Genomic DNA, 24,491 nt, shown 5'->3' with positions numbered 1-24,491 from the left:
ACTAATAATAATAATAAAGAATTATGGCAATGTCTTAAACGAGTTTTAAGATACCTAAAAGGAACTGTTGACTTAAAGTTATCGTTCAAAAGGAATCTTAAAGTGAATAATATTCTTATAGGGTATGTCGATTCTGATTGGGCTGGAAATGAGACTGATAGGAGAAGTACTACAGGATATATATTTAAAATGTTTGGAAATTGTTCAATTTCCTGGAGTACTATGAAACAAAAATCAGTAGCTGCTTCATCTACCGAAGCCGAATATATGGCCTTATTTGAAGGTGTTAGAGAAGCATTATGGCTAAAGTCATTAATAAATGAAATTAAGTTAAAATTAAATGGCCCAATAGATATTTTTGAAGACAACCAAGGTTGTATTAGTATAGCCAATAATCCTACTTGCCACAAGAGAACTAAGCACATAGATATTAAATATCATTTTACCAGGGAACAAATTGAAAACAAACTAATCTGCGTCAAGTATATTTCCACAGATTTCCAATTGGCAGATATTCTAACGAAGCCACTACCAACAACTAGATTCACTGCACTGCGAGACCAACTGGGACTAACTGGACCTTCAGCCTGAACATAATTCACCTTTAAAACCAAGTCAAACTGGATTTCTTGGCATATACATATATATATAAATATATTTAACAATAATCAAACTAAAATAATTTCTAGTCTAACCATTGCTGTTTATATAAACGAATCTTGTTAATTTATATTTTTTTTATTGATCTGATTGGGTTTTACTGGGTTTCCCCAATTCTTTGCAGCAAATGCTGGATCAAAAAAGAAAGAGTCCCCAGAGAAGAAAAATAATACAATCATTTGAATATGCACGCACTCGTCTGAAAATTATGTATCTTTTGTTATTCCTTAATTTTGTATCAGTGTAACTTTTGAGGTGGCGTGTTGAGAATACCAAAAGTCACACTTGTACACATACACATTGTGTGTGTGTGGAAAGGGAATGAACAATGAAGATCACAGAGAGAGGCAAAGCTCTCTCTTCTCTTTGTTCTCTCCCTCTCTGCCTAAGAACATTTTGCTTCATTTTTGTATGCACATGCGTGCCCTTTTTACTTACTTGCAGACAACGAGAGCGTGCGGTTGTGTTAAAGAAATAAATATTTAAAACGACAATTAAAGTGTTTTTTCATTTTACTATTTTGGCAAATAGGGCTGGTGTGTTTCCTGGAGTCGATAAAAAACATTCATTATATAAACTCCATAGGTTTAATAAATGTCCATTGAAAATAATACTATGATGCATCACATTACAAAACGTTTCATCAAATACCTTTAAATTTCATAAATTTATTTAATTTTCATTGTTTAACATTTTTTATAATTGGTCTTGAACGATGCAACAAATCCCTCCGTTTTCATATTTTTTTGGTAAGATTTCAATCTGGCCATCGCTCGTTTCCAATTGCTAAACGTCAAAACCTCCTCAATCCAGTCAACTGTCAAAGTTTAGGTGGTTTTGACGTTTAGCAATTGTTCTCTCACTTCCAGTGAGAGAAGAGTTGGACATCTCTTTATCTCTGCTTAACACGACAGCATTCTCTTTAAAGCTGTACTTGTTGAACAATCCGTTATTAGTCGATTAGAGTAAATAATGTTAAGGGCGAAGCGGATGAGACTTTGCAAGAAGACTCAGATTTGCAAGGAGCAATGAATGAAGTAGAGATGAACAAATTTACAGAGAGCTGCAGACAGCTCAGTCGCTAAAGAATATTGGACAGAATAGAGCAATTTCAAATTGGTTTGTGGCTGCTTGCTTCAAGTATTGGGGACCGGTCCGTAGCATCCACCTACATGGTTGGACCGGAACTCTTTATTGCGGTTGGGTGGTTATAACGTTAGAATGTTTAAATACGTAAAAAATATCCGAAGGAACAAATTTCGGCTACTTGTCGCAATCTACACTGGCCATTGTAAGCGCAATAGCCACTTACATAATATGATCCTAACTTTTTGTGCTAATTCCTAGTTTTGCGAAATGGGGCCTGAAACTGGGTTGGGTTTAGTATCGCGCCGGTTAATTTTGGCTCACTGTACCTAAACGAGAGAACCAAATTGAAAATTTTAAACACGCATGTATACCTAAATTATTGAACTTTATTTTAAAACATATTTTATAAAAATCGGTTCACAAATTTTTCCAAAAATTCACTTTAAAAAATGCTATTTTTTGCAAATTTCTCAATATATGCTAGTGTATTTTTATCTGTTGTGCATTGTACCAAACCAATTATGGATACATTTTCACGCACATATATTACTTATGAATTATAAAAACCACTAGTAATGTTTTTAATTGCTTTTGATTGTTAATTTCTTTGTAAATCTTTAAATAAAATACACCTTTTTCTGCATTAAGTGCAATAATGCGAAAAACCATAATGACTGTCTAATTTGAACTGTCAAATTGCCGAGAAAGCACGAACAAAAGGGAATAAATTAAGCCCAGTTAGCAACAAATGTGTGAAGTGAACGCGAAAAGGTGTTCAGTGCTAAAATACTGTGCATGGCGTAGCCGGTGTTGGACCGGCCAGGGTTATTTTTTTAAAGCGCGGCCGAAGGCCTCCCACGCAAAAAAGAGTTCTATGCGAAAAAAAATTGATACACCCCAGTGTTGGACCGACCAGAGTTATTTTTTTAAAGCGCGGTCGAAAACCGCCCACGCAAAAAGGAGTTCTATGCGAAAAAATTGATACACTCCGGTGTTGGACCGACCAGGGTTATTTTTTTTGAAGCGCGGCCGAAGGCCGCCAACGCAGAAAGGAGTACTACACGAAAGTACTTCGGTCACCCCGGGTATTCGCTCGACCAGGGTTATTTTTTTAGAGCGCGGCCGAAGGCCGCCAACGCAGAAAGGAGTACTACACGAAAGTACATCAGTCACCCCGGGTATTCGCTCGACCAGGGTTGTTTTTTTAGAGCGCGGCCGAAGGCCGCCAACGCAGAAAGGAGTACTACACGAAAGTACTTCGGTCCCACCGGATCCCTTTGTATCATTAATAGATGCAATTAAATATGTATACACATTGTACTGAAACATTTTGGTTTTCTTTATTTCGATTTCTTGTCCATACAAAAATGTTGGCTGGGTTGCATTGGTTTCAGTTTGTATGGAAAAACGAGCAAAAACACTGATTTTTGGCCATTTTCAAAGGGCTCCCTACAGGTCTATAGGGGCTCTAGGGGGTCGAGGGAGAGTTTATTTTAAAGTTCGATCCTTCCTCTTTCAAATAAGAGGGCGTGAGGGGGGGTAGCCCTCCCCTGTGTTTCTCCATAAACGATACTAAACCGGCGCGATACTAAACATTTCCCCTGAAACTTTCACATTTCACATATCTCTGCTATCACATTTTTTTGACAAGAAAGCGGAGATATTGCCAATCGTAGACAGCTTTAGTAACTTATAAGACTTCTATACAATTTCCTACTTTGAACGGGGTGTAACCTTTGAAAATCTGCACCATATTGTTGTGTAGTGTGTTCAGCTGATTATAAAATGTTAAACTATGTTTTGGCAATTATTTAAAAAAATTACATGGTGACAATAGCTAGCATTAATAGCAGTTAGAAATTCAATAAAATTGGATAGTTATGCCATGTTTTGTTCGTTAGTTAAAATGTATGCCCTTGTACTGAGTTATGAATTTATAGTTTCCTCAAGTTCTTTTCGACGTTTAAAAAATAAGTTGGGTTGGACTAACGTCGTTATTTAATTAGCTCTACTTTGCGAATGTCATATGTGTACATATATGTGTAATGCAACAGAAAATGCGATAACGTAGTATAATGAAATTAAGTGATAACAAATGCGGTAGTTGATAATATTTGATGATACTTTAATAATTTTTATTTAGTATTAAACAGAACGTGGCAGATTGAACTCTGCAAGATAACAATTTGTTCCGTTTTTTGTGTACAAATTTAGTAGAGGATAGAACGTGGCAGCGTAAAGTACGTGGTGTTTTTAAGTACGTGGTTTGTGTAATCAGGTGAAAATTTTTATTCAGGTTACAAAATATTTGTATTATTTTATGTTTGTAAATATCTTGGCTTGTTATACAACCTTGAGATAACATTGCATTTAATTAAAGAGTGCTTACAATTTATTTTCATTTTTTATTTGTTATAATATAATAAGTTGCAAATAGCTGCTGTAAATTGTCCGGGCCAATGTGTAGAAATGTAATCAATTTAGGGTTGGTCCGTCAAGTGGGAGGTTTCGTGGTTCTTACGTTACTAGACAAATAAAGAACTCGCAAGTGATAACATTTGCTTTGTAAGGCTCGTATTATACTGCAGAATATGAGCATTATCCTCCTGTGATGCACTTGAAATTATATTTACAGGTTTTTTTTTCATTCATGTTGAAATTTAATTTTTATTGGGATATATCGAAATGACAGTTTTTAATAAAATAGCCGAATTTTGTTTGAATCGCAGTGTAAAGTTTGAACGTAATTTTGAACGATAGAGTCTGTGGAAAACAAAGCTAACATTTAAATTTTTCCAGAATTGCTGAGTTGTCAGTATCAGTAGCAAAACAATTTAATAACAATAATTTTCAGTTGTATCACAAATTTGATTGGAGAATACAATTGCGAAAACCGCCTCTAGCTAATTTTAAGTCCCAACCTTAAAAAATTAAATTTTCGTAAGTGAATCGTCACTAGGTGTTTCATAATTTTCCTGAATTTCTAAAGTTTTTGCAAAAAAAAAAAACTTACAAGTTCATTTCACTTAATGGTTTTTGAATTAATAATATGAATTTTGTGAAAGTAATGCGTTTTGTTACTGAGAAATAGCGGAAGACACTATTCCGAAGTATTACCGGAATGGTTTTTTTATTTAATTTATTTAGATAATCGTTAAAAAGGTAAAAAGACTGAAGCTAGCAATTATTGAATAATTATTATTTACATAATTGTACAAAAAAATATACATATACAATTACAAAATTGTACAAAAATAAGATGTGCAATGTACTGTAATTTGGGTATAGGACATCCAGCGTTGACGTCAAAATGTTAGGGAATTGATGAAAATACCCACGAATTATAATCGTAGCTTGTTAGGATGTCCATATGTCAAAAAGCTCAAAGGTATTTAAAAGAACAAAAGTCTAAATTATTTGTAAATAAATTTATATGTCATTACTAGCTCGAACACTTTTGTGAGCAATTAATATTAAACTTTTGTGTAATGAATTCTGAACGAAAAAAGTTTTTATTTTGTAAAATTAACAAATAGATTTTATAGATTGTCAAAAAACAACAAGTACATGATATTTTTTATATTAGACACAATTCACCTATATTTTTATTTAATATACATATATGATGAAATATTTAGGGGTTTCTATAGTCTCATAAAGTATAAGTTATAACGATTCGAAAACAAAGCATTGAAAATAGTAATTGTGTAAACTCATTTTTGTATGTAATCCAACAACAATTTCTTTAAACAAGTAAAAATTTATAATTTTATGACTTTACGATGCTTTATGACAGGTTGTGAGTACCCCAATTATGTGTATTGAAATACAGAAAACATAACTTTTATTGTATGATTTAAAATCTAATTGCAGACTCATATGCAGTTCAAGATATTTGTTTGTTTATATTGAAATTGAAATCTAGAGTTACAACAAGAATAAAACGAATCTTTCAATTTTCAATACGAAATGCCTTTTGTTTTAAAAATTTTTCCATAGCTTATCAGTAATGATTTATTAATATTTTGCAGTCAAACAAAATAAACAATAATAAAATAAACAAAATTTTATAAAACATTTCATATTAAATAAACCGAAAAACTAGTTCCAAAAAAATTAAGAGTTTTCTACATAGTATAAAAACTTTTGAAAATTTTAAATTAAAATGGTTTCAATAATTCGTTTTTTATTGAATAGTTTTGGTTTTTTTAACAGGACATCTTTCTGGAAATATTCTATAAGATCCCAGCAACGATTATCAACTGATAATCCTTCCCAAGGTTGACTTTCGTTTCTTTTCATATTGGTGCTGATGTTTTTTGTGGGATTGAGGTCAGGAGAGTAAACAGACTGAGCCATAATCTCAACACCGTTGACTCTACTCTCCTTTTTTGGTGTACTTATTGATACAGGGTCACATATCCGTTTAAGCGCAGCCTAATTTCATTTTTGCTCTTCTCGTTTTAATTAACGCTGTTTTATCTTAAAAAAAGATGGCGTTTACATGGGGACTCTTGTCACTCATTATCGGCAAATTATCTTTTGGTACCACTCTGTGCGTTCACGCTAAGGAAAAGAGTTCAGCAACTCGAGTAGAGTTTTAGTGTCTTCCTTTTCATAAAATTTTCGAAAATTTTTATGTTTCCTCATATAATGCTTAGGAGAAATTACCCTGAATTTTGTAGAGAACTATGTATAATAGAAATACCCTATTTCGAAAAATTAATATCATTAAGACAAAATTTAGAATTTCGTAGTTTTTTGGATAGTATTAAAATCCCGCAATTTTGTTACTACTTCTAATTTTTTTCTATATATTATAAAATATTCATGAATTAATTACATAGCTTGTTTTAGATAAAATGATATTTAAATTGCATTTAAAACAACTAAAAATGAAAGTGTGTTAATATTTTTATGTAATTTTAAAACAGTAGAAGTAACGTCGTTTTTATTAAAATTAATTATATACAATATTATCACATTTAATTTTTGATATGTTCGAATTCAAATTAAGACCGAAGCCGGGCCACTTTTTGCATGCGATATGGCGCTCCTAACCACATAAAATACTCCTTAGAAACGTGAATGGCGTTATCCTGTTGAAAAATGGTTGTCCCATAACCGGACAAATTTCATGGACACCCGTTTTTTAATGTTTTCATTCAAACCCAATTCCTATAAGCGGACATGAGTACGTTCCGGACACAGACATTATTTAGGTAAAAATTTCGTTCAAATTATCTTTATTAAACTGACAAAATTTTATAACATGTGTGTCAAGAAAATTTTAAAAAAAATATGTGAGTTTATAAATTCTTATAAGTTTTTGTTGTTTTGGGACAGTTGTTTTTAAGAACAATTCGTAAAATGATCACAGCAATATGAAACATGATGTGTATTTAAACAATATATAGATATGTACATATATATTTTTAATATGTATTCAAGTGTTATCAGTAACCTTATTCTGATGACGGCTTTTATCCGAATACAATTTTACTATGTCCGATCGCAGTACGAATAGTTGTGAAATATATTTGTTAGAGAATTGTGTATTGTACTCATTCAAGTAATATCGTTTAAGTAATACAGCGGATATTGCTTCATTGTACGGAATGCTTCGGAAACATCGTAATGGTCTTCATTCGTGCCTATGTCGGCATTCCATGCAGTAATATCTTCCGCTGATATAGTAAAGAGTGATTTTTTAAGAGCTTGATAACTTTTTTTAAAAAAAAAACGCATAAAATTTGCAAAATCTCATCGGTTCTTTATTTGAAACGTTAGATTGGTTCATGACATTTACTTTTTGAAGGTAATTTCATTTAAATGTTGACCGCGGCTGCGTCTTAGGTGGTCCATTCGGAAAGTCCAATTTTGGGCAACTTTTTCGAGCATTTCGGCCGGAATAGCCCGAATTTCTTCGGAAATGTTGTCTTCCAAAGCTGGAATAGTTGCTGGCTTATTTCTGTAGACTTTAGACTTGACGTAGCCCCACAAAAAATAGTCTAAAGGCGTTAAATCGCATGATCTTGGTGGCCAACTTACGGGTCCATTTCTTGAGATGAATTGTTGTCCGAAGTTTTCCCTCAAAATGGCCATAGAATCGCGAGCTGTGTGGCATGTAGCGCCATCTTGTTGAAACCACATGTCAACCAAGTTCAGTTCTTCCATTTTTGGCAACAAAAAGTTTGTTAGCATCGAACGATAGCGATCGCCATTCACCGTAACGTTGCGTCCAACAGCATCTTTGAAAAAATACGGTCCAATGATTCCACCAGCGTACAAACCACACCAAACAGTGCATTTTTCGGGATGCATGGGCAGTTCTTGAACGGCTTCTGGTTGCTCTTCACCCCAAATGCGGCAATTTTGCTTATTTACGTAGCCATTCAACCAGAAATGAGCCTCATCGCTGAACAAAATTAAAGCGCGAAACACATTTCGAACCGAACACTGATTTTGGTAATAAAATTCAATGATTTGCAAGCGTTGCTCGTTAGTAAGTCTATTCATGATGAAATGTCAAAGCATACTGAGCATCTTTCTCTTTGACACCATGTCTGAAATCCCACGTGATCTGTCAAATACTAATGCATGAAAATCCTAACCTCAAAAAAATCACCCGTTACAATCAGGCGTAAATCTTGTCAACAACTTTTGTGTCTGTTCGAATAGTGTTTATAAGAAAGATCTGGTGGACAAAGCACCCACAGAGGGATAATGTCTTCATCATCATATTGATGATTATCTCAGTTTAGTAATGTTCATTTTATGCAAGTTATAATAGCAAAATGGCTTGATGAAGGTCGTGTCTTTGCAATAATCCCTATTGATCCACAGTAGATGCAATAACTGATTGCGACAAGAAAGTTTTGTCAGTTTTATTGGTTGAAGTTTCTGTGACAAAAAAAAAAACATATTCGATTTACTAACGGTAAATGCCGTCTCATTCTTATTTGTTTTTTTGTATATAACGGGTGATTTTTTTGAGGTTAGGATTTTCATGCATTAGTATTTGACAGATCACGTGGGATTTCAGACATGGTGTCAAAGAGAAAGATGCTCAGTATGCTTTGACATTTCATCATGAATAGACTTACTAACGAGCAACGCTTGCAAATCATTGAATTTTATTACCAAAATCAGTGTTCGGTTCGAAATGTGTTTCGCGCGCGTGTTTTGTTCAGCGATGAGGCTCATTTCTGGTTGAATGGCTACGTAAATAAGCAAAATTGCCGCATTTGGGGTGAAGAGCAACCAGAAGCCGTTCAAGAACTGCCCATGCATCCCGAAAAATGCACTGTTTGGTGTGGTTTGTACGCTGGTGGAATCATTGGACCGTATTTTTTCAAAGATGCTGTTGGACGCAACGTTACGGTGAATGGCGATCGCTATCGTTCGATGCTAACAAACTTTTTGTTGCCAAAAATGGAAGAACTGAACTTGGTTGACATGTGGTTTCAACAAGATGGCGCTACATGCCACACAGCTCGCGATTCTATGGCCATTTTGAGGGAAAACTTCGGACAACAATTCATCTCAAGAAATGGACCCGTAAGTTGGCCACCAAGATCATGCGATTTAACGCCTTTAGACTATTTTTTGTGGGGCTACGTCAAGTCTAAAGTCTACAGAAATAAGCCAGCAACTATTCCAGCTTTGGAAGACAACATTTCCGAAGAAATTCGGGCTATTCCGGCCGAAATGCTCGAAAAAGTTGCCCAAAATTGAACTTTCCGAATGGACCACCTAAGACGCAGCCGCGGTCAACATTTAAATGAAATTATCTTCAAAAAGTAAATGTCATGAACCAATCTAACGTTTCAAATAAAGAACCGATGAGATTTTGCAAATTTTATGCGTTTTTTTTTTAAAAAAAAGTTATCAAGCTCTTAAAAAATCACCCTATACATGTGTATAGATTTACATATGTATGTACATACTTGTTATCACCGAAGCAACCTATTGCATTTACATTGTTTGATATCATTTACAGCAATGTAAGTGGTTAATTTGAATTGCAACGAAGGCAAAAGACATCATTTGTTTGTTTCTCTCAATAATGCAAGCATCACATACTCTCTTTCAATACTGGAAAGTCAATGAAATTTGAAAAATTGTTTTTTATTGCCTAACTACAAAGCAAAGTGTGCAGTATGCACATAATGTTATAAGTGTATATGAAAAATTATGAAAATAATTTTTAGAAAATATCTATATACAGGGTGGGCCATCTAATGTTTTAAATTTGAATTATCTATATTTCGACATTGGAAACGTCAAATACCATTTAGTTAAATGATTAAATATATTTTCACTAATTCACGCATCTCCACTTTATCAATAAATAAAAAAGTGTATTTTAGATTATATTTAAAACGACTGTAATAGATTTGGTATTATACATAATATAAGTAACAATAGTTAATTTATGTAAGTAACAATAGTTAACATATATTGTATTATTTTGTTGGAAGTCACTTGGACGACGTATGTATGTATATTGACGTTCGGGATGGCTGAAGAAATAAATAGCGCGCAGGACCGTTGTCGTTATCGAAAGTATAAGCGAAAGTGTCCAAAGCAGCGATGATCCAATCCTTTTGTTAATTAGATAGTCGTCATCTGCTGTGGTGAAAAGAAATTTGTCCCCAGGTGTGTTGTACTAGTGTATGTTGTGCAGTGTGGTGTTCTTCGGAGGGGAGTTGAGTTGTACTAAGGTGCACCAGTTTTTCCCGGATAGAGTGGGGGAGGTTTAACTCATTTAAACATCCTGGGCCCCCTAGGCGAATATTTTGCCTAGTTGTATATTTATTATTTGAGACATGTAATATGTAATGGTTTTAATAGGAAATTGTATTTTGTGTAAGTATTGGTGCTATATACTGTATTATTCTAGCAAATAAGTTGTTTGCTTGTATAAATTTGATAGCGATTATTTAAATTTTATATTTCATCGGCATGGGATACCGGTTGTTCATTATTTGCCTTGTCGATGTTATCGGCAGTTGTTGCAATTTTTTATGATATTTAATTTATGATCGGCTAATGAAGGATAGTAACTCCACGCCTGGCTCAGATATGGCCAGAATGGGTACTCCTTAGCCCTGGAGTTAGGACTATGAAATTAGACAGATCTTGCGTGAGAGTGGCCGTGAATGGAGAACAGCTTCAATTCGTACAGTCTTTCTTCATAATTAAGTTAATGCTTTGTAGAGCTGATTTCCCTAACTCACCCATATGAGGAGCGCCTGGATATATGCGATAAAAGCGACCTTAGCTTTGTAAGCGTAGGTGCGTTAATGTATCGCATTGGGAGTATTGGGACCCCTTAATTTCCTTTTTGATTTTTTTTTTTTTTTATATTTGAAAATTTGTGCCTCAATGGGGCATCATTGTATTTAATGTGTAGATTTTTCGACTTTTTGAAAAATTTTGTATATGTAATATTTAAGTGCGTATGCACTAATTTGAGTAGTAGTGCGCCCCCGCTGTAGGATTTGTTCAGATTTTTTTTTTTTTTTTTTTCCATTATTGGCGAAAGCCATCCTGCGGGGCCGAAAATTTGTATGTCCTTTTAATATAGGGACTGTCAGAGGTAACTCTAACTTTATTTTTTATACCAATTTGTGGAGTGTTGGAATATTGTGGCTCTAGTGGTAGCCGTACGACGTACCGGCCATTATTTGATCGAGTAGTTGTGGCTTTAGAGAAATGCCCACAACACTGATCTTTTATAGTTTTGTTTGTTATTGGAAGTTTTCTTAACGTTTGCAGTTCACTTAATTGTGAATTAAGGTATTTGTTTTTATTATACTCAACTTGAGTTGGTATGGTGGTGACTAGTTCTGTGACTAGTCCATTTTGTGTTTCGCTGTGCAGCGTTTGAGATTTTTGAGCTTTTGAGCAACATGGTGTCTCTTGGCTATTTTTAGAATTTTGTTTTTCGGGATTTGCTTTTGCAATTAAACCCGTGGTTCTTGATTTATAAGCGCTTTTATGGGGTGGGATGTTATATGTGCTGTAATGAAGCAATGTATGATGTCTTTTGTGACAATATAAGCAGTTAAATTTGCTTTTGCAATTTTTAAGATTGTGTTCATGGGACAAGCAGTTTGTACAGAGTCTTTTTGATCTGACAAAGTTGTTCCTTTCGTTAATATTTAATTTCTTAAACTTCTCGCAAGTTTTAAGCTTATGCCCTCTTGTGCATAGTTCGCATGACGTATGTATTCTTTGTTCGGATGTGAACGCTTGTATTTTGTTAAAAATTATGTTTGATTGGTTTTTGCTTCTAGCTTGGGGTCTATTGAAGCTTTTATTTTGGTCGTGTTTAATGTTCTTATTTTTGATTTTTTCTTCTAACCTTTCCGCAATTTCATATTGGGTGGTGAGAAAATCTTTCATTTGTTGCCACGTTGGGCACTTTTTTCGCGATGAGAGCGATTGCTCCCATAGAAGTAACGACTTTTCTGGTAATGCGGCGGTGCAAATGTTTACCAGAATTGGGTCCCAGCTGTCTGTAGGAATACTAAGTGTCGATAGAACCGACAAACAATTTGTAACAGTGGATTCTAGGTTGATGAATTCTACACTTGTTCCTTTATTAATTTTTGGCAAGTTCATTAGTGTCGTTACTTGTTTATCGACCAGTATTCTATTGTTTTCGTATCTAGCTTTTAGAGCTTCCCAAGCCAAATTGAAATTATCGTCAGTAAGAGCGAACTGTTTTACTATGACGCCTGCTTGACCTTTTGTCTTGTATCGTAGGTGATACAATTTTTGTGCTTTTGATAGTTCTGGATGGTTGATGTAAACAGCTGTAAACATGTCCCGGAAGGACGGCCATTCTTCATAACCTCCGTAGAATGTTTCTGTATCATATGCAGGCACCTCGAGTTGGATGCCTGAACTTGCCTCTTGATTGTCTATTTGTGGCAGCTCTACTCTACTGTGGGGAGTAGTTGCAATTGCTTTAATGAGCTTTATTTGATCGGAGATCATAGCTTTTGTTTCTTCGAACTGGTCTAAGCAGTTTTCGTATATGGCATAAGCAGATAATTTAAAATTTTGTGGCAAATCTGAATCGTCAGAATCTACAATGACGTCATGAGCCGTTTGGAGGCGAGTCCAAAAATTTTTAAGAGTTTGTCCTTTTACTTCTAATAACGATTCAGAGTTTTCGTGAATCGGTGAAGAGGCAAATCTAGTGCAGTATCTTGTTAAACTGTCACTTTCTGAAATGAATTTGATAGCCTGTTTTGAGCGTGTAGCTCCTACAGGTGTATTTCGATTTGTTGCGTTATTAACCATTTTGGTTTTATTTTAATTTTTTATCTGTAAATAATACAAATTTTCCCGCTCAGTGTAATTGATTTAAATAAGACGCTAGGGTATTGCTTCAAACCGAATACTCTTTTACGTAAATAGAGTTTTGAATATTGATTATTTTACAAAAAATTTAGTTTTATTAGCTTTAGTAAATACTTGCGATAGAATTAATTGTATTTTAAATTTGGTTTTTGCTTTAATTAAGTAATATTTTTTATGTCCTAATGTTGCGTAATTAGGCACACCCTAATACGTGTACTTGTACATGCGTATGTACATAGGTACTTATTTTGTGCAATTGAGAGCTCGTTGAAGAGATCAATTCGCTTTTTTGATTAGTATGCACAAATTGTTTGTGCTTGTGATTATGCTTTTTCTTATATTCTTAAGCAATTGAGAGCTCGTTGAAGAGATCAATTCGCTTTTTGAATGCAATCCTGCTTGTTTTTGTTTGCCAAAGAACAAGTGGTATTGCCGAATAGATGCCAATGTGGACTTTGAATATGTACTAATGTTTATGTGTTAATATATATTTTATATAGTTCTTACAAGTTGTGTATGCTGTGTTCAACCTTTGGTTTTTTTTTCTTTTGAGAGAGAGAGGTATGTATGTGACAAAGTTATTTTCTCTTCTGTACATATATGGTCATATGTAAATAAATATGCACTTTTACAATTAGAACCCTCGTCTAATATGTATTATAGATATATGTATGTATGTATGTATACATATATATTTTGCGCTTGGCAATTATGGGTATGTACATAAGTATATATAATGAAATATATAATAAATGTTTTCACTAAATATATATGCATATATGTATGTATGTATGTATGTTATATTTATTTTGTTTGTGTTTTTGTATTTTACTTTATGTAGGACTTGCGATTTTTCCTTTGCTTACTTATTATATACAATTCCGCTTACTGCTTTATTAAGCAGAAAGGGTTTGCCAGAAATTTTTTGCAAGTAATTGCTCGGATATTAGTTTCTTCTATAGTTTTGAAAACACAAAATGCTTTTTATATATTTAACATACATTACCTGAAGCGCTAAATAGGTAGGTTTTTTTTTTTGTTCCGTTAGCGGATTTTAATTACAGGTATTATATCAAATAACACTGCAATTTTGGGCATACATATGTGCATATATTAAATTAATAAAGGACATAATACGCTCACTGTGGTTTACTTTGTGGCTGTATATACATATTTATCTGCATTTAACAAATTTCCTGTACTCCTCTCCAATCTGTTTCCATCTGGTATGCTTTGTAATGTTGTTTGTGCGTATTTTTGTCTGCGTTTATTCGGGCCGCTGATGTCAACTCCTTCTCCTTCGCTTCCAGTTGGTTGTCTTTCGTTTAGCGTTGTTTTGTTTATTTTATGTTGTTTTAGATTCGCGCCCGCTTAATTTGTTAGTTTATATTTTAAGTTTGGTTTCGCGCGCGTTTAGTTTGTTCGTATGTATGTACATATGTATGTTGTACTGCTGGGTTTCGCATCCAGTGTTTTTTTGTATGTATGTATTCTTCGCGATTTCGCGATTTCACGCGCGGTTTGTGTGTTTTTTTTTTAAGTTTATCTCGACTGTTTTTTATATAGTTTTAGTTTTGTTGGCACACACTTCTAATATGTATTAATGTTTTTAGTTAGTTTTGTCCATATTTTCGGTACTTTTTAATTTGTTATGATATATGTATGTACATATGTGTATATACATATATAAACGCACTATTGTTCTGCTTGTTTATTTTGTTATCTTTTTTGTTGTGACACTGCACTTTTCGTCTATCTCTATCTCTTTTGTCTATGTATATACTTATAATAAATATATTTTGATCTTCGTTCTGGTTGGGTCACTGCACTTTTTTTTTTTTTTGTTTTTTGTTCACCGCACAAGTAAGTATATATTAATATGTTTATATCTTTATTGTGGTTTATGTTTTTCCACTAGTGCCTTTCTGTAAGGCTCGAAGGACCATAGCTAAAATGATTAAATATATTTTCACTAATTCACGCACCTCCACTTTATCAATAAATAAAAAAGTGTATTTTAGATTATATTTAAAACGACTGTAATTGATTTGGTATTATACATAATATAAGTAACAATAGTTAATTTATGTAAGTAACAATAGTTAACATATATTGTATTATTTTGTTGGAAGTCACTTGGACGCCGTATGTATGTATGTATATTGACGTTCGGGATGGTTGAAGAAATAAATAGCGCGCAGGACCGTTGTCGTTATCGAAAGTATAAGCGAAAGTGTCCAAAGCAGCGATGATCCAATCCTTTTGTTAGTTAGATAGTCGTCATCTGCTGTGGTGAAATGAAATATGTCCCCAGGTGTATTGTATTAGTGTATGTTGTGCAGTGTGGTGTTCTTCGGAGGGGAGTTGAGTTGTACTAAGGTGCACCAGTTTTTCCCGGATAGAGTGGGGGAGGTTTAACTCATTTAAACACCATTCGGAAAGTGACAGATATTCAGTAAAAAGTTTAAAATTTACGAAATGGGTCGCTATTCACTAGAAGAAAACTGGGAAATTTTGAAAACTTGAAAAAAAACCGAGGATGGTCAATTTTACCGAAAAATCATCTTTTCGGACGAGGATCATTTCCACCTCGATGGTTACGTTAACAAGCAGAATTGTCGCATTTGGGGAACAGAAAACCCGCACGTAATCGTCGAGAAGCCAATGCACCCAGCACGAATCACTGTATGGTGCGGATTTTGGTCTGGTGGAATCATCGGCCCATTTTTCTTCGAAAATGAAGAAGGAACCGCCGTAACCATCAATGGTGAGTGATATGGCGCAATGTTAACCGAATTTTTCTTCAAGCAAATTGAAGAGGAAGACTTGGACTTGGTTCCAGCAGGACGGCGCTACGTGCCATACAGCAAACGCTACACTCAATCTTTTACGCCTTATCTTCGAAAATCGCATAATCAGCAAAAGAGATGATGTGAATTGGCCTCCCAGAAGCTGCGATTTAACTCCGTTGGACTATTTTCTGTGGGGAGCTGTTAAAGATAAATGTTACGCCAACTATCCAGAAACAATTCAAGATCTAATGCAAGAGAATCAAGCTGCTGTAGCTGTCATAAGGCCTGAAACCATCGAGAAAGTACTCCAAAATTGGGTGGATCGGAAAAGCTACTGTAAACCCAGCCGTAGTGGTCATTTGTCCGAAATTGTTTTCCACAAATAAATTTCATAAAGCAACCTTTTAAATAAATGTTAGACCTTTGAAAAATATCAAGCCGTTCTTTTTTATTGACTTTTTACATTTAAAATTTTATATGGCCCACCCGTTATTTGATTTTTAAATATTTTTAACATGCGATGTAAACTTCAAAAACATCAACAAAATAGTAATATGTAAAATAGTATAATTAAATTACTACGAGGTTGATATTACAGGTGGACAAAACCGAACCACATCCATGTCCACAAAATGACGTTAATTGAAAAATAAAGTATTCAAATTTGGTACAGAGTATCACAGCTGGGTCATCTGTGATTAAAAAAATTCGAAAAATGGGTATTAAGTTTAATTTTCATATCTCCCAAACAACTAAACCTTTCTCCACCCGAAGTTATCAAACGTGCGACAACTTTCACACATCAGAAGAATAATTATTTCTAACTGTAACATCAGTTTTGAATATGATTAAATGTTAAAATTGAACAAATGGTGGGACACCGCCCACTCTCTGGTGAAATTCCATATAAATTAATGTTCACCACTATGTGCTGTTGTTCAGGTTTTGTTTAAATTAATTCTCAGCACTATGTGGTGTTGATCAAGTTTTGTTTATTATTAAAACCAAGTTAAACTTTTGTATGTAATATAAATTTTTTATTCAGCACTATGTGCTGATGTTGTGAATTGCAACTGAACTTAGGAGCCCTGCCTGATTTTCCTATACTTGGCACAATTTTGACGTTACTGCTGCTGCTACTGCACCTGATGCTGTTGTTTAACTGCACTTTTTGTTGTTGTTGTTTAGACAAAAGGCGATTCGCTGCTACCGCGCTGATGTTGTAGCGAAGAGTTTGCCAGTTGATGGGAAAATGCTAACGCGGACTATTCCCTCGCTTACTGGCTAGCGTGGAGTAGTTCTAAGAACGCTACAGTGGGCAGATTAGCAGACTAATGTGTTAACTTATATCAGAAAGTATTTATTATGCCAAGCTGAACAAAATTTAGTGCAATATTCTTAGGGTCTGTCCATCTCTGTTGTGTGATATTAATTTTAATGACACCGTCGGGCTTTACTTTAAAGATTTTCTAGGATGATTTTTTCCATTTTTTTTTTATTCCATCACATTTGATCTAACGGATTTACTTTTTACTATTAAAAAAATATATTTTATCTACTTTTAACAAATAGCATTTACAAGTAATAAACTTGCTTTATCCTAATTTTTGTTGATTGCGCCCCTCGCGTTGGTGGGGCGGGAGGTTATGCCAACCTTGACGTCATTAAACCAACATCTTCATACTAACATAAATTACACAGCTCTATAAGAACACAATTTTTTGTTGTTTTTAATTGTCCAGATTACGACCTTATTGATGAAATTTTTGGATATGCTTATGTTTTTATGGCAATTACATATCTAATGGTTTGATAAATATAGGTAATACAAATTTAGTTTTCTAGACATTATTGGGGTTCTGCGCACCATTTCCGCGGATAAAAACGTCACGTGATCCTTATTCTCAGGCTCTTCACTGAAAATATGGGAAGAATTACAGTATACAAGAAGAATATAGGTATACAATTACAGTATTAGCCTTCCGCCTAAGAAAAAGAAAATTTTTCGTTGATCTGTTTCGCCAACAAATAACAATATTTTGCGCTTCAATCATAGATGGGATCAAACGGTATCCTTTTCATTGATGATATATCGTAGAAGCACTATTTGCCTAAAATGATTTTTTCCAACATCTTTGACTTTGTAGGCCGTAATAGATTTCGAATATAATTGAAAAATGTTATACATCGATAGTATGTAGGTATGGTTGTGGTCCGATTGCGCTAATTATCACATCGTAACCTAATGCCAGGCTAATGCATTGCATTAAATTTAGGAATTTGGTGGAGCTGTTACTGAGATATGGCGCTACGTCTATTGTTTTTTTACCTAAGAGGGCTTCTCATATATATAGGATGTGATATTCATTGAAATTTCTAGTATAAACTTCTTAAGGGGCAGGACCACTGCCACTTTTCAAAAGTTTTCAAAAACTCTTGCAACATGTTGCTACAGAGTATAATAATTTTATTCACCTAACGGTTGTTTATATCACCCAAAACTAATTTACACAGAATAGGTTAATATATACAGATATAAATGATGACAAAACGAGTTGAATTTCGAGTGACTGTCCGCTCTTCTGTGCAAGCGATAACTTGAGTAAAAATTGAGATATCGTGACGAAACTTGATACACTGGTTCCTCGGAAGGAGGACGAGTTCAAAGATGGGCGTAAAACGACTACTGGCACGACCAAAACTGTAGTTTGGTATAATGAATCACAATAACGAGGAGTATATGTGGTTTGAATATTTTTAAAAAGTGGACGTGACACCGCCCCCTATTAGGTTTACTACTCAAAGTGCGATAAATCATTAACTAAATGCGCCAAAGACATTAAATTTAACATCATGGATTGCCCAAGAGGGCTTTATAGGAGCAGTTATAAAAATTGTGCGATGGGCGTGGCACCACTCACATTTACAAATTTCAACCGTTCCTACATTAGAGTATGATAATGGGTGATGGTTTCACTTTCTAGTAACTATAAAAATCAAGAACCAATCAATATATATGGATAAAACCTTGCAGAAATAGAGACCTCAAGGTATTTCATCTTGCGGTCGCAAATTGTCGAAATCGGGCCACAAATTTTCAGCCCAGACGTCAAACTAGACCCCAATGCGTATGGTTGACTTTTTGCCAAAAATAGCGGCAAATCTGTTATATATATTTTTGAAATTAGGAATAGTCTTCTCCTGATAGTAGTATATCTGTATGCCAAAAATGGGTACAATCAGACGAGAATTTTCCTTAGCCAACATACACGTAATAAAACGATTTTCAAACTTCCGCCTCACTTTATATCCCATATATACATCGATATGTAAATTATCTTTATTAAATTGAGTAAGCGTAGCCTTTATACAACTAACTAGCTTTATAATACCATGCATTAATTCCAAAAATAGATAAAATCGGCTGAATAATACCCTATCTTATTACCGTTTAATATGTAAGATAACTTATTAAAATAACTGAACGAATAATATTGAATATACTATAATTAAATGGCAAAAATATGTGATTTTCTATTATACTACTTTCCGTTATTATATTATTGGTTTAGGGCTGAACATGAATGGATCTGGTCTAGTCCTTGGTTGTAATCTCATATCCCTAATATCATCAATTCCGATCTTCTGGTTGACATTTTGCACATTGACTATATATTAAATTTAGTCTTTTCCGTTAAGTTTAGGTCACATATACAAGGTCTGTCGCAAAAGAAACAGGCCTGTTAAAAAAAAAAAACAACAAAAAATTAATATTTTTCAAAAGTTATATTTTTTTATTCAAAGTAGTTTCCTTGTGCTTCGATACAGCGTTTAGCCCGGTCAATTAGCATTTCAAACGAGTGTTTAAGGTCATTTTTCGGAATGCTCTTGAGAATATCGGTCGTCGCCTTTTGGATAGCTGAAATGTCCTGAAACCTGTGTCCTTTCATGGGCAAATTAAGTTTTCCAAATAGGTAAAAATCACAGGGTGCCAGATCAGATGAGTAGGGTGAGTTATTAATGGTTAATATGAAGTTTTTTTGTCAAAAAATCTGACAAGCGTCGACCGATAATACGGCGCATTATCGTGCAACAGGCGCCAGGACCCTGCCTCACGGTATTGTGGTCGAGCACGAGGAATGCGTAACAAAAGACGCTTCATAACACCAAGGTAAAACACAGCATTAATCGTTTGGCCAGTTGGGACGAACTCTCGGTGTACAATATCCTCGAAATCGTAAAAACAAATCAGCATTGTCTTTATATGCATTTAGATGCATTTTACGACCGATGACCAAAAGCGCTGTCACTTTTTGATCGATAACATCGATTGTAATTATCCAATTATCTTAAAATATTTACGAAATATATAGGTGGCGCCACCAGAAACAGTTGTATTTAAAAAGTTTTGTTTCTTTTGCGACAGACCTTGTATGTCATTTGAGGATGATTTTAATATAATTTTCGTTGACGGCAAGTAAAATATAGTTATAAAACTATTGAGTAAATGACATATAATACAGTAGCTAAATAAAATTTGATCGTAATTCATTCACGGTTTCGCAACAATTTTTAATATAAAGTTTTGCCATGCCTGGGGGTATTCCTCCGCCTTTGATCCTTACATGTTACAAGAGTAGGAGATGTTGGGTTACATCCGAAATTAGCCTTTCCTTACTTGTTTAATATAACTCTATCTATATTTCGATTGGTTTTAGGCATTACAAACAAACGTTAGCCGAACCAAACTCTTATATTCGCATTATTATTGCGAGAGTGTTGTATATAAATATATAGTACATAGTACATATTCAAACAGATATATTTCAAAACGCTAAAAAAGGAATATTTTGTACTTTGAAATAAGTTCAAGTTGGATTGCTTGTCCAGATTCACAAGTATATTTATATTATAACTGATTATAGACAACTGCCATAAAGAAAATAATCGTTTATTGATAATCTGTCCCCCACATACAGTGGGCACAGCCAAAGCATTGCAGCAGTTTCAAAAATACTAAATCAAGTATGAAAACTAAAAACATCTTCCAAAGGAATAAATGTTGGGATAATAAATTTTTTGCCTTAGTTAGGAGCAATTCTATTTCGTTACACTTGCAGGGCTTGTGAGAACAGTTTTGGTGTTTTGCTTTAAATGTCCAAGAAAGCTAGTACAGGCTATCACTTTTAGCTAAAATAAGAAATTTTGAGCAAATATTGTATTTCTTATTAGGTATTCCCGTGAAAAGTGTACCAACAGGTGAAAAGCATTGGACCTTTCAGTAAGATTGTGCTCCTGTACACAAGGCATAAACCTCCAAGCAGTGGTTTAAAAACAATATTCTTGGTTTCATAGAAGCAGATGAATGGCCGTCTAAAAGCCCGGATTTGAATCCATTGGACTACAGTGTTTTGACAGAGTTAGATAACGTGACCTGCCGAAAATCCCACAGAAATTTTGGAGATCCTCAAAAATATTTGGTTTGAGCAGCGTCGTCAATACAGTGCGTGCTGCTTTTGATCAAAAGCTGAATTGTTTCATGGCTTGAATGAACACAAAGGGTGACCTTTTCAAATAGAATTGTCTACTTCGCTCAATATTATACATACATATATGTATATTTAACTTTATTAAAAAATGTATTAAATTTTTATAAACTGAATAATTACTTACTTCTCACTTTTTTAACACATTTGTATATTTTCCCTTTACAGGATCTAGAATGAGTCCTCCAAATGTTTTAGTAACCGGAGGTGCGGGATATATAGGCTCCCATACAGTATTGGAAATGTTGAATGCAGGTTACAACGTAATTTGTATAGATAACTTGAGTAATGCGTATAGCTCAGGATCGTCTAAACTGCCGGAGTCATTAAATAGAGTTCAAAAATTGACTGGGAAAACATTAATTTACTATTGCATAGACATTACTGATAGAGATCAAGTTCGTTCTGTTTTTCAAGAGGTAAATTTTTTATTGTATTATAATTAGTTTGACAATTCGCAAATTTCTTAACTATCCACAATGTATAAGAATAAAAAGTGTCTTCATTAAAGTATATTATTGATAAATTAGAATTTAGATATTTAAGCTCAATATTTTGGATAAAATATTAGATTTGTAGTTAAATTTAATTTTTATAAAAATCAAATTTATAATCAATATATTTCGAATTAAAAAGTTAAATTTTAATTTTAATTCAACAGGTATACTGATTTTAAATTGTTAATCCCAAAATAATGTAAACAATTTACAAAATATTCTTAGAATGCTATACTTCACCATTAGTTTTATTAAAGATGTGTTAATTGTGCACGTTTTTTCATGAATTAACCTTACTCCCCCTTAAGTGTAGCATAGCTTCATATTTTTTTAACATATTTGACATATTAACAATTTTATTTAAAACGCACTTTTATTTTTTTTATTAGCAATCAACCGATAGACTTTCACGTTTTTGTTTTCTGCTATTAATTCGTATTGTATACTGACTTTCAGCACAAAATCGATATGGTGGCTCATTTTGCTGCGCTTAAAGCAGTTGGAGAATCTTGCCGTATACCGCTGCAATACTATCATAATAATATGACGGGAACAAATGTTCTCCTGGAAGCTATGGCTGATAACAATGTGTTTAAATTTGTGTATAGCTCCAGTGCCACTGTTTATGGTGAACCCAAATTCTTGCCTGTAACTGAAGAACATCCAACCGGCAATTGTACAAGTCCCTATGGCAAAACAAAGTATTTTACCGAAGAAATTTTAAAGGATCTATGTAAATCCGATAAGGTGAGGGACACTTTTATTTTCAATTGTTTTTACTGATATATAAAATTTTTAGCGTTGGGCAGTTATGTCATTGCGTTACTTTAATCCAGTTGGAGCACATCCGAGTGGATGTATTGGCGAAGACCCCAACGGAGAACCTAATAACTTGATGCCTTTTATTGCTCAAGTGGCCGTCGGGCGTCGGGATGTTTTGAAAATTTATGGTTCTGATTTTCCAACAAAAGATGGAACCGGAGTACGAGATTATATTCATATTGTAGATCTCGCAGAAGGACATTTAAGAGCTCTGGAAAAATTAAGAAATGTAGCTGAGACTGGATTTTTTGCATATAATCTTGGCACTGGTGTTGGATATTCTGTTCTGGAAATGGTACATGCCTTTGAAGAGGCTAGTAATCGAAAAATTAACTATGAAATAACTGATCGGCGATCTGGTGATGTGGCGACTTGTTTCGCCAATGCTTCGCTGGCTGAAGCTTCTCTCGGTTGGAAAGCTAAACGCGGCATCATTGAAATGTGTGCAGATACTTGGCGTTGGCAGAGTAATAACCCTAATGGTTATGCTTCAAAATAATTGAATTTGTATTTGGCAATCAGTAACATCAGTTCTTAACATGATAGTTTGATAATACAAAATTTTTAATAATAATTTCTAGTATACTATATGGTACAATTTATCTTTCGACAAAGTCGAAAAAAATTCTATAAGTGTGAAACCAAAATAATAAAACAGATATTGTGAATAATAAAATTTCAATTAGATAAATTATTGATAATGAAAACATATGTTCTAAAGAAGTTAGATTGAAATTCTAAGTACATATTTTGTCTTTGCTTTTCTTTTGGGGAGTCGAAAATCATTCTATTGTCTTAAGGAAACAAAGTTTAGACGAAGGTCTTGGCCAATTTCATCCTTGTTCACTTAATTTCATAAAAAATATCACATAATGACCAACAGAACGGTGTAGTCTGTGAAATTTTGGAAATTACTATATACACCCTATATTGGGTCTAGATAAACGTGATGGACTGATGGCATTAATAAAATTATTATGTGTAGTAAATGTTAAAATTAATTAATTTGTAGTTTTCACAAGGGGGAACATCGAAGAATACAATTTCGTAATTTCGGAAAAGGTTGTAAATGGACACAAAGAATGTTATATGAATAATCGATGTGCATCTTATTACATTTGAATGTTACAAATCGTAATTTGTGTATACAAATAATCATTCGAATTAAAAAGAGTATTATTGGTAAACACCTCAGAACAAAATGAGCATTTATTGATAAATTCTTCAACAGTTTACATATGTGCGTTGCGTGCATAATATCTCAATGGTCAAAAGATATACGCAATAATAACCCCACGCAAACAATGTTTCAAGTTCTTCATTTTTGCTTTTATGCGAGAACAGTTAGATCGAAGCAAGTAGAGCAATCGAAGGCAAAAAGGGGTCAGGGAGCGCACTTCCACATGATTATTTTTTATTGAGGGGATTTTATTTCAAGAATTTTAAAATTAGCATGAGTTTGTGTATAAACATGTAATTATTACGTAAATATTATTTTAATACAGTGGTGGTCATATACTTAGCACACATCACTCTGCCTAAATGCAAACGATGTTTTCTTCGTAATGTTACAAAATTCAAAGGCGCCACTTTATCTAGACATGATCAAGGCGCCAAGCTAAGATATCGCAGTTTCGTCGCTTTGTTTTTGCTACTGTCGTAAAAAGAACGATTATTTAACGATCAGCAGCTTTTTTGAGTGGACA

At 33.9% G+C, this 24,491-nt stretch overlaps 1 protein-coding gene across 5 annotated transcripts in view; it reads left to right on the top strand.

The window, feature by feature from the left end:
- LOC105233992 (UDP-glucose 4-epimerase) overlaps positions 1-23,479 on the top strand; it is a 199,652-nt gene extending 176,173 nt beyond the window's left edge. Inside the window, exons 1-4 of one of the 5 annotated variants that reach the window (XM_049458454.1) lie at positions 3,780-3,989; positions 21,635-21,885; positions 22,420-22,710; positions 22,763-23,479. In XM_049458454.1, the coding sequence (XP_049314411.1) occupies positions 21,643-21,885; positions 22,420-22,710; positions 22,763-23,284 (1,056 nt within the window). In that variant the 5' untranslated portion in view covers positions 3,780-3,989; positions 21,635-21,642 and the 3' untranslated portion in view covers positions 23,285-23,479. Of the gene's footprint in view, positions 1-3,779; positions 4,046-21,634; positions 21,886-22,419; positions 22,711-22,762 lie in introns of those variants that run through there. The other 4 variants (XM_011216181.4, XM_011216180.4, XM_011216179.4 and 1 more) reach the window with 4 other exon arrangements.
- The last annotated feature ends 1,012 nt before the right edge of the window (positions 23,480-24,491 follow it).

Source organism: Bactrocera dorsalis, chromosome 5, assembly GCF_023373825.1.
Source record: "Bactrocera dorsalis isolate Fly_Bdor chromosome 5, ASM2337382v1, whole genome shotgun sequence".
Taxonomy (NCBI): domain Eukaryota; kingdom Metazoa; phylum Arthropoda; class Insecta; order Diptera; family Tephritidae; genus Bactrocera; species Bactrocera dorsalis.
This window is presented reverse-complemented; position numbering and strand designations above follow the sequence as displayed.